This window comes from Sander lucioperca, chromosome 1, assembly GCF_008315115.2.
Source record: "Sander lucioperca isolate FBNREF2018 chromosome 1, SLUC_FBN_1.2, whole genome shotgun sequence".
In the NCBI taxonomy this organism is placed as follows: domain Eukaryota; kingdom Metazoa; phylum Chordata; class Actinopteri; order Perciformes; family Percidae; genus Sander; species Sander lucioperca.
In genome coordinates, this window is record NC_050173.1 from 19,819,563 (window position 1) to 19,831,654 (window position 12,092).

Here is a 12,092-nt window from a genome sequence, read left to right on the forward strand (position 1 = left end):
ATTATCTGTAGCTCTCGGGAGAGATCCAGGGGCATGGCTAATATGCCTCCCCACAGTCTCCCTACAAAAACAGAGATGTTAAGAGGATAGGAGGCTAACAAAGACCAGTGGTTGCAGAGTGGAGACACCGGGCGCTCTGCACAACAAACAGAAATGCAAACAATGAGCAGAAACCAACAGTGCCCTGACAAAGACGATTTGATCCATGACTTTGTGCAAAAACTCTTGTCTTTGTCCACAGTGTTTTTCAGCAAATACAAGGGGTTGGCAGTGTGCATATGACTTATTCTTGCCCATTTTTTCTTTTCTATATTATACAGTAGCTGCTCTTGTTAGAGAAGAGAGAAGTATTGATTCACTTCCACACTCCTTAGAGATCAGTGCATAGAACAGATGAACTGTTTATATTCTCATTCCACTTACTGTACAGACACCTGTCACTCAGCAGGGCCAGAGAGGGAATAATAATCACTCTTTTAGGGGTATTCACTACAGGAAAGGCAGTAATGTAGTCTATGTGATACAGAGGTATACGCTGTATACCCACTAAAAAAGCTACAGGATTTCTGTATACCTATAAAATACTAAAAATTTACAAGGATACCTAACAACATAGTTTTGTGACGGAACTTTCACTTCAGCTATTTGTTTTTGCAAATCGTCGTCTTTCCTTATCATCATCATCACAGTCCACCCACTACAATAAACTAGACTACACCACTGGGTAAAGGTGCAAACTAAAGGTGATGTCTGACAGGTTTATGAGAAAGCCAAATCTAATGGTTATGAATGACATTCTGGTATTTCAGCTCCAACTGACCGCCTTCCTTAAAAAGCCATTTCCCAGACTGGGGATATGAGCGACTGAGCATGTGGAGTGCCATTTGGACCCACTGACCTTTTAGTTTACGGTCAGACTGGCAGGGGTGTAATCCCATGATATGAACTTAGTGTGGCTCATGCACTTATGTTGTGTTACATTGGGTATGAGTACTTGTAACGGATAGTATGAGTTTTATGGACACGTGTACTGCGGACCAATGTGATATAAGCTTGAAGCAGCCAACCAACCTTCCCTCCCCTCTTTGACCAAATAAGAGGCTGCTTCCAACAATACCACATGCTTCTGAAGTGTCAGCCTTAACGCAGCACACACCCAACAGCTAATAACTCGATAATGACTCGATAAAGACATGGTCTAATTTGCTGCTGTATCAGCCATCCATCATGTTTTAGTACCAGCTGTAACCAGCAAATCATTTCCTAATAATTAAAAATGTACACATCACTTTGCTTTTACATAAATAGCACAATAGCATGAAGCTAATTCAGTGGTTTACAAAATATTTAGAACAGAATATGAATGACCTGATGAGTTGGGGACTGTCAAAAGTTCTCTATTACATAATATATTATCCATTAATCAACTTTCAAAAACACAGTCATCAAGTCGCAACATACTGGTTTGACATCGTGTGTGTGTGTGTGTGTGTGTGTGTGTGTGTGTGTGTGTGTGTGTGTGTGTGTTTTAGTTTTTTTTCTTCAAGTAGTATTATAGCATGGCCTACAGACAAATACCCTTCTCAGGCCTAATACAAACAATAAAAATTACATTTGGTTCAGTAGCCCTCCTGCAAAGTGAAAGGCTATCGTTGTTCTGACATTAATATGAGTGTTCTGGCCGCCATTTTGGATCTAATTACCTGGCTAAAGCGTTGGTTATGAAAGGAGGACGAAACTGTCAGGTCTCTTATCGCTTTGCTGAGACAGCGATCACTCTCTCTGTTCTTTGCTGTCTTCTTTTTCGCTGTCATTCGTATCTCACAGCCTCCTGATCTCTCTCCTGCTCTCTCTCTCTTGTCTTGTCCCTCCACAGCTCTATCTGTCTTTGCTTGGGGAGAACAAGTCTCTGTACAAATTACAAATGTACAGATGTATACATTAACCTCTCTGGATAAGCAGAGAGATAAATAGGTGAGTGTGTCTGTTTGTGTGATGTTGAAATAACAGACAGATAAAGCCATCACAATAAGTTGTGTTGTGTGGCTGTCCCTGAGGACAGAAGAGCAACACAACCCCAGGCCTTATCAATACATCATGTCTGTTTCCTCCTCTGTGAACATTTATCATGTTTGTTGGGGGATTTTGCTGTGAGAGACCAAGGAAGGGATAAGGACACATGGTAACAGTAAGATTATAAAGATGATATAGACAAGACATATACGCTTGGATCATGTTATAGTATAGTAAAATCCCTTAAACCTCGAAGTTTGAATAACCTTTAAAGGTTTAATGGATTTTACTATTGTTTCTATCCGTGATTATAACATTTTACTTATCAAATTAATTGCTGAAACCTGGGAATAGAAAAACTAACATCTCAACAAGAAACGCGAGGATTCTGTGTGTGCACACAACTACGGCAAGTACAGTAGGTCTGGAAACTATCATTTAACCCACTTCCCTCTATGTGGGTTGCATACGTCATTGATGAACTTTCTCCAGCTGGTTGGGTGTTGGACGGTCGTCTCGGCTTCCTTCCAGGATCAGGTTGTTTACTTGAGTTGTGCCTCAACAGACCTTCTCCAGCTGTTCCTGGGTCTTCCTGGATTTCTTTTCCTTGTGGGTTCCAGGTTAAAGCCGCCTTTGTTTTCTCTTCCAAATAATAAGGGCTATAGCAAGTTTAAAATCTGTTTGATCATCTTACTGGTTGTGTTTCTTGCCCTATCTGACTTCTTTTCAGCAATGTCGCTGTGTTCCCAGATCTCAGCAATTAACTTGACGGGTACAAGGTTATTATAACTTATACCAATGATGGTCAAAATTACGTAAACGGGGCCGAAGTTGTAATTTACCGTAGTTATCCTTTATTGTGGTAAATGGTGCAACAGGGCAGTGCTACATTTCCCAAGACAAGGCATACTTCGGTCTCTCTTACTGCTTTATAAAAATCTGTCTGATGTTTCACAAGTTAATTCCTTGTTCTTTGATTTTTTTTTTTTTATTCTTTTGCCCCACCAAGACCCCTCCAGTATTTTATCAAATTCAAAATTAAAATACACACATACAGCTACCACTCTTAAGACTAATCTTTCTCTAGTGGGGTTTCTGATAATTACCCAGGACTTAAGTACACCCAAACATGCACACACTCTGTCCTTTTTAAAAATGCACTCATCACGCATACAAACATGCTGCTGAGCCTGATCTTGGCAGTACCCTCTCTCTCTGCAGCTCTCCATATGAACTCTCTGCCAGTATGATTCCATCTCTCCTCCCTCATATCTCCATCCATCCATGCTGTCGTTCTCTCATCTCCCCCTCCACCGTCTTCTTCTCTCTCCACTCCTCAGTTGTTTGTTTTGGCAGAGCTTAAACCGAATCACACAGGTGACTTAAACTGGCACAGTGCCTAGATCCCATTCCACCTGATGCCCTGCTGTAACACTTCTCCTCTCCTCTCCTCTGTCTTCTACTGAAAAAAAAAGTAATGAAAAGGATCAAGTTGGAAATTTTCTATGAAAACAATCTTGTTCTACTTTCTCCCCACCTGTCTGAAAAGCGGGTGTGTTATGATATGGAAGGGTTAGTGAGAGGCCAAGCAGAAAGTGAGAGAATTAGACTTTGGGCTTCTGGGGCGTTCACTCACTGTTGCACACTGCATGTTTTTGTTTACTTGGGCCCTTTGGCTCACACACCAGACAGGGCGACTGTTGTCTTTTCAACCTGACTTGTGATCAGATGCACCACATCACAAGTCTGACCACAATAATGTAGCTACATTTAAAACTTGATTTTAATTGCAGACAGTCCGTTATTTATCTATTTATGTATTTTTGCAATTTTGTATCGTAGAGTTTGTGCCAACAGGAGGCCCACACATGAACTTTAAGTTGCTTTTGTTATTTACAGCAGGGGTCCTCGAAGGGGTTCCAGGGGGTTCCCAACAAAAAGGGGAATAATTTATTTTCACTATAATTTCATCCATAAGTAACACAATGATAGATTTTATGACTATTTTGCTCATGGGTTGCATTCACTTTCTATAATAAAACATCTAAAAGCAAAAATTCTATCAGGTAGGGGACCCTGGGACAAAGTATTATCAGATGGATGTCTGTGGTCTAATTTGTGTCAGTTTAGGGGTCCTTGATGTGAAAAAGTTTGAGAACCACTGATTTACAGCATAGCATCTGTTAATGTTTGATGCTGGAACCTCTCACTAAACAGGTGGTATTGCTTTGCTTACGTAGCAATCGTTTTGTCCTAATGACTTTATTTACTTCGCGTTTCTGTCAGTTATATAAGTTATAGAAGACCTAGAGGCAAACATAACTGCATCCACTTGCCATTTACTTTGAAAAGTGGCCGCAGATCAGCTTCAAGGACGATGACATGACACTCACTAATTGGGTTGGGGGGCAAGATGCACAGTGTTTCGGGTGGCTGGGGCTGAGCTTAGTTGGCTGTGGTTGGGGACCTCACTGACCAGATCTGTGAAGGTCTGAATTTCAAACTTGGTTCTTACTTGTATAAAAGTGCAACACACACACACACACACAAACAAAGGGAGAGGATTGTGAAGTCTCTTGAGCAGACAGTGTTAATCCTATTGACAAAGACTTGTCTGAACAGTGGCCTGAAGAGAGATGAGGCTAATTCTCTTCATAAGGACAATTAACCCACAGGTCACCAAGGCCAAACGCACGCACACACAAAGAATATATTTGATATAAACACACACCGTAGCTTTCTTTTTAGAGTTTAGCCCCAATTCAGAGAATAAAAAGTGCAATAATACAGTACAGTTTCTCATATCTCTCAATGCAATTGTGCTGCATCAAAAGTTAGCTTCAATCCCCTCCTGTAAATAAATGTGGCTCAGGAGATTTCATTGTCTCTGATGGAATTTAACAAAGCGATATTGACAATGCAGCTTATTTTTCTGGAATAAAGAGGGAAATGTAATATTGTTTCATTCTCTCTTGCTTTTATTGTGATGTATTTCCAGGCACCAAAAATGTAACCCATCTCTCTGCCATACTTGCTGTCTCATGCCAGAATACGTTATCCAAGGCGAAGAAACCAATATTACATTTCTTATTAAAAAGCAGTGATCCTTCACCTTTTATCCACTCATTAAAACACACACAAACATACACACACAGAGGAGTTTGGGTGTCAAGATGTGCTCAGAAGTACCTACGCTCACACAGACATTTATAAAAAAACAGATTGACACACATAACACCAAAGATAAATGCAAATGCAGCACTGAATCTGTGTTTAAGTAGATCTCTAAAATCACAGATGTGATCTATGACTAAGTATGCCTGCCTGTCTCAGAGGCATTTAACATCCAGCTGTGTAAAACATGTTGAGTAAATGAATTACATTTGCCATGCATCTGCTTGCTGTCAATATAAATCACGTTAATGTGACAAAAGTCTCAAACACTGAATGATTTAACAATCACTTGCAGGGGGAAGGAGTTTGGACAGTTTAGTAACACAGCTCAATTGCCTTCACAAAAGTTTGTGTTTTGGTCTTTTCTGTGAGGGACACAGTGAACATTCAGCCAGAAACCAGTAGGGACGTGACTTTTTCTTGAAAGGAACTTACACATTGTTTGTGTGTGTGTGTGTGTGTGTGTGTGTGTGTGTGTGTGTGTGTGTGTGTGTGTGTGTGTGCTCACCAGATGGGACACCCTACACGTGGTGGGTGGGTCGGGGCAGCGAGAAGCACTTCTACTGGGGGGGCTCAGGGCCTGGCATCCAGAAATGTGCCTGTGGCATCGACAGGAACTGCACTGACCCCAAGTATGACTGCAACTGTGATGCCGACCACAAACAATGGTAAGTCAGAACCGCACGTAAATGTCCAGCAGGAGCACAAACAATCTGTATCGAAATTGATTAATTCCCCTACAGTTTCAGCATTGCATTGACTTTAATTAAAGTCTGCAGAAACAGCTGCCAGTGAAAAGTTTCCGGTCGCATCCACTGCAGTGGAGCATAGCGGGTCATACAGGGACATTCACACAGCTGAGTCAGCACATCTGTTATTTACATCATTCTGCCTAATGCTGCTTTGGGCACCCAGCTGTATCCATCCTACTTTAGTTGAACAGATTTGCCCTATCACTTATACATCTGGGTTATCAGAGGCTCTGTGGCACATATACTGTCATATAGTGTTAGGTTTGTCAAACACATTGGTTAGGCTTCATCCGAAAGCCCTTCACAAAACATATTGTTTGAAATGGTCATATTAGTATGTTATTCTATAGTAGACAACATAGCAGTGTTATGCTAGAATGGAATAACTGTTTTTTTTTTCCTAATACTCTACCCTAACCCTAGCCTGCAATACAAGAACAGTATTGATTTCCATGTCTTCTCCATGGATCATAAACTGGTGGGAAAGCAGACTTTTTGCCTGCGATATGTTGTTTTAGCCTTGGCCTTTCAGCACAATGTCATGTATGTAGCGATCAAGTGCATATTTACCAAGTCAGCCTGAGACTGGGAGTTTTCAACCAGCACAGGGAGTTCATGTTGATAAGCTTGCTAGCTAGAGCTAATTAAAGCTGCTGAAAGTTGTCATTGCAGCAAAACGTATGGCCATCGACTAGATAAGAAGCTGATAAGAAGCTACTTGTTTACCTTTGTCAATCGAGGACCAAAAAAGTACTAATCTGCCACCGTTATTGTAAATATGTAATAAAAAAAAAAATGCACACGTGCAGTGTTTGAATAGAAAGCTTGATAGGCATAGTAACAGTAACTAAGTAATCAATGGATGATGTAATTAGGACATTTGTGCTTTTTAACTACCTGGATACAGTGTATGAAGTAATGATTCCTACTGGGATCTGCTCAGTATTACTAGTTTTTTTACTGTCAGCCACAAAGCAATTCCAATGGAACAGTTAGGGGTTAAATGCCTTGCTCAAAGGTTCTTCAGTGACAGAAGAGTGTTTGTCATTCAGCCCGCCCACAGATTCTCAGCTGGTCAGAGGAACTGGTTGAAAAAGTTTTTCAAAGCACTGTACTTCAGACGTGCAACTGTTTCTAAAATAATCTGTTTAAAATTAAATTGTAAAGGTCAATATACCTATGAAGTTCTTATGTTTCATAAGTACATGTTCTGTTACAGAGAATGTATTCTGGTTCACATTCACATATAACAAGATCCCTGCATAAGCCCTAAAAAGAATAGAACATCTTGCCTGAAAGACTGCAGTTGATATAGCAACACTGATTGTATTGCTATATCAACTGAACTTAAGTGACATCTGCCATACCCGTTGATATTTTGATGGGACAATTTCACTGTGCTGAAACTAAAATTGTCACTATCCTGCTGATGCTAATGTTTGCATTAGTCTGTCAGCTCAGTGTCTGCCTTAGCTGGACGGTCTGATGAGGTGTCTAACTTCAAAGTGACTGAATCATGAATGCCACCATCAATGATGCGTTTATTCAAGAGGGATGTTTGCCTCCAAAACCAACAGTTTGTGTTTCAAAGCTCCTTTAGCCAGCTGATGGATATTCTCATTAAACCAACTGCATCGCTGTCTGTGGGTGTGTGTACATACTGTTATGTTTGTTCGTGAGTAATTACTGAATGTTAGCAAGAGGGGGAAATTTCATTTACTTTCATGTCTCCCTCCTCATCTCTAAAACTGATGAGATTACAAATAAGTCTTACTCTGTCTGGCTCTCTCCATTAATAACGTATGCATTAATGTCTCATTGTTTGGCTGAGTGAGCTTATGAAATATTACCGATATAACTCTATTTCCACTCATTACCCATATTTTTGGCAGCACATAGAAACACACACGTGTATGCACACACAGACACATGCATACCCAAAGCCATAAATTAGATTTTACTGTTTATTTTCAAACAGCAATGAATAACAAACAATTAAAATCGAATAATTCTGTTTAGACTTTAGAACATTTCATACTCAAATTCATTCCAATTTTTAAGGCTGTTGTTGAAATTTGTAATGGTTGTAGTATTGTTGTTGTATTATCAGTGGACTAGTGATATCAAGAGACATTATACATGGAATACTTTAAATATCACTCCATCCATTCATGCATCCTGTCACGTTTAGTCTGGAAAGACTAGGCTTGGACCCAAATGCAGTTAGAGGTGATTTATTTAAGCAAAAAGAGCCTTACACAAAGTGTCCTCAGGTAGGTATCCAGGCAGGAACAAACGAAAAACAGAATCCACAACAGCACAGAGAACAACATCCAACAGGAAACACGGCAACGGAATACAGGGCAAACAGAATGAAATGATCCGACAAGAGACAAAGACAGACCAGGTAACGAGGACTAATGAGGGACAGGTGACACGACAGGTGGAACAAATCAGGGTGGGGCAGAACAATCAAAAAAGGCGGGAAACAAACAAAGAAAGTAAAGTAAACTAGACAAGACAAGGGAGACAAGACAGACTACAAAATAAAATAGGAAACAGAACATAACAGAAAAACAAGACTACCACAATAAGACTGAACAAAATACCAAAACCCTGACACATCCATTAACTGTAACAATTTATTCATGCACGTGGCAATATTGTATTGATTATATATTCCATCCTTTAACCTTTTTGTTGTTTGACCTGTTTTTGTCCCTCTCATATATTATTATTATTATTATTATATTTTGTATTAATAATATATTTTTCTCATTTACACAGTAGTAATAATATCTTTAAAATGTTGATATAACTAAAAAATATATTATTATTATATTATTACAGGAGAGAAGATTCTGGTCTCTTGGTATATAAAGAACACCTGCCAGTCAGCCAGGTTGCCGTGGGTGACACCAACAGGCCGGGCTCTGAGGCTAAGCTGACTGTTGGACCACTCTGTTGCCAAGGAGATGGTAAGTGTTGTGTGATATCTACTGTTGAGTTGTAGTTGTTGATGCAACATTGGGCAGCAATCTTTAGTATTTTGACTGATGGGCAGCTTGGTAAATATGTAACCATTCCTGAATCCAGAATGATTTTTGGCTTGGACAAACAAGCTTAATTTTGAGGGTGAATATATTGAGATGAAAGACCAGGAATCCCTTGAGCTACAAGGTGTTGTAAATGTAATGAATGAATGATTGAATTAGGGCCTTTAGCCGAGACGCACAGGAGGGTTCCTGCCGGAAGATGCAAAGGTGCTCTGATTCAAAGAGAGTGGAAAGGTCAGTAATGTAGCCAGCAGCTAAATCCCACTGTGATAGAAAAAATAACTTCAAACCTTACAGGCTGCCTGCTCAGAAAAATGAAAACTGCTGTGAGTATGCTGGATTAGCTGCAGGTGTAAAAGGGACCTTTGAGTGAGGCAGGAGGGCTGCAGTTGCAATGGCTTAATTGAGAGGAAATATGTGCCTTAATGACTTTCTCCAAGTTGGCTGCTGAGTGGAGTGGTTTCATTTTCAAAAATAATTCTCAGCTGGTTGTAGAGGCATGACTGCATAACCTTTGTGAACGCCTCATCAAAGGTTGAATCAAGAGAACACCTCCAGTCACTTCCCCTGTTGACATTATGTAGCTTTTGGACCTTCAGGGTGAGCAAAAGGAACATTTTTTACTAGATGTCAAGTCAAGAAAAAAAATCCTGGACAAACAAAGTTACTGGTACTGGAGGAGACTTTTAAAATAGGTGGGTTTATAACGTGTGATCATTTTACTCTGTGGAAGAATTTATAGAGAAAATGAGATGGAGCTTACAACAAAGGTCACTTATCTGTACAGTATAGTAGAAGGTTGATTGCTCTATGATGACTGTTGAACCATGGTAGTGTTTTGTCTGAAATGCCAACACATTGCTAAACAGGTCAAGTAATACTGCATGGACAGTGGAAGACCTAAAATAAATAAGATCACATTTCTCCTTTATCATTTGTCCAAAGGTCATCTGTGACCCTCAGAATAGCCGTCTCATATGCAGGGAAGCGGCCTAAAACCAGACTGGAATGTTTCCCAAATGTAATTAAGACTGAATAAATTAGCTGTGAGAACACTGCATTCTTAATAATCACGATAAGTGTAGGCATGCCAGTCAAGAACATTGTTAGACACTGAAACTTTTGACTTAAGACCTGTGCATAAGAGGTACTGGTACTCTCTATTGGTTCCAAAAGACACATCCTCATGTCTGAAAGTCAGCGAGATAATGTAGGACCACATGTTCAGGGTGTCAGACAATGCCCTGTGCCCTACAAAAAATAAATGACTCCTCACTCTGCTTGACTCAACCTTTTTCAGTGCATTTTTCAGAGTAAAAATGACTCAAGCCAATGCTGGCTGTCTCCATCGCTATTGATGTATTCAGTTATGCTAGAGTACTGCAGGAAACTGAAAGGATCCTGTAATACTGATGAGCTAAGTGCTATACATGAATTTATGATAGCTGGTTACATTTATACACTTGATATACCTGAATACTTGAATTATGACCTGAATAGGCTATTCCAAGTGGCATATGCATGGTGTGCAATTCACTGCAGCTGCAAAGGGAGCTAATGATAGAAAGCTTTCATATTGTCTACAATATACACGTTAAAAAAAAATCTGACTTCAAGCTATGATATACACTAAAAGGTTAATGATATGGTGATTATCTCTCTCTTTGCTCTAGTGGGGAAGCCTCTGACTGCAGTCATGGTTACATGGTCTACTGTGCTCACACATGTCGTACCTGCACATAGCAACAATGTGCAGTCAGTCAGGGACATCCAGATGTTTTCTGGCCCATTCTGTGGAAGTTTTCAAATACTTTCCTCAAAAAAAACTTCCACCCTGCTGTAAGAGTGCCCCACCGGTAGCAGCATTCATAATATTATATCATAGATGTCGCTCAGTTTACACACATCCAGTCAGTGAGGTGATGTTAATTACCAAAAAGCTAACAAAAAAGTGTCACAGTGGTGAAGTCATGCAGTAAAGGCGACTTTATTCTACCTTAACAAATTAACAAAGCTGTAACTTAAACAACCAATAGAATTCAAAGGGAAAGAGTACTTTGATTATCTTCACTCTCCTCATGTTGAAGAATAGTTTGCCTCTTTCTTCATGCCTAATCCCAGTGGAAATGTTAGTATGTACTGTACAATACATTGTTAACCAAACTTTTGGAAAGTAACATACCCTGTTTTGATGATTTGAATTATCTGCTGATGGTTTGAATATGCTCTTAATTAAAAACTATCGTGAGAGAGAACAAGAGAAACATTTTCATACATCCCTGAATACGATTGGGCACATTGTTATTCTGGGCTTGCACTTGAGTGTGAAAATAACACATTGCTCATACTCACATTGTGCCGATCATTCAAAGAAACAGTTGCTTTATCTTGACTTGGCTTTCTGCTGTGAAAAATGACTACAGTATGTGTGTGGGTTTTTGTGCACTCCTGCATACGTGTGTTTTTGTGTCTGTAGGCACATGCGTGTGTGTGTGTGTGTGTGTGTGTGTGTGTGTGTGTGTGTGTGTGTGTGTGTGTGTGGCCAGATAACGTATCAGAACTCTATCCAGAGACATTCCATCTAAACACTCCTCTCATCCTTTTATTCTCTTCTATCTAGTCCTTGTAGTTTTGGTTATGTCTCAGGTAAACATCAGATATCAGATACTGCAGAAACACACACACAAACACACCCTGCGAGGCAGTTTAATATTTGCTGTTCCTCTTCCTGTCTATTCTTCTAATCAGTGCTGGCACGCTGCTCTCTGTGGGACTTTGGGTCATCTGGAAGACACAGAGTCGTCCACTCTATCATATTGATCCCCTCTCTTTCCTCCAAACTCATGAGCCTGTGCTGTTTCCCTTTGTCCTGAACCTAGCCGTGGTCTGTCAGTCTTGCAGTGTTTGTGTCAGGTCGTCGTGAATTATGCATTACATTGCTTGCATCACATTCCGGATGCATGCTACAATATACTTGACGAAATTAAACATTTCTCATTCTGAATCTGAGTGGGCTTTCACACAAACTCATAAAATTCAAATGGATAATGGAAAGCTTATCCTAGTGATGTATTGCCACACAACCATAAGGAATAGC

At 40.0% G+C, this 12,092-nt stretch overlaps 1 protein-coding gene across 2 annotated transcripts in view; it reads left to right on the plus strand.

The window, feature by feature from the left end:
* Nucleotides 1-12,092, plus strand: part of cntnap2a (contactin associated protein 2a) — a 358,406-nt gene that overhangs the window by 293,662 nt on the left and 52,652 nt on the right. For both annotated transcript variants that reach the window (XM_031282240.2, XM_031282241.2), the window contains exons 16-17: nucleotides 5,699-5,855; nucleotides 8,790-8,917. In XM_031282240.2, the coding sequence (XP_031138100.1) occupies nucleotides 5,699-5,855; nucleotides 8,790-8,917 (285 nt within the window). The remainder of the gene's footprint in view (nucleotides 1-5,698; nucleotides 5,856-8,789; nucleotides 8,918-12,092) is intronic.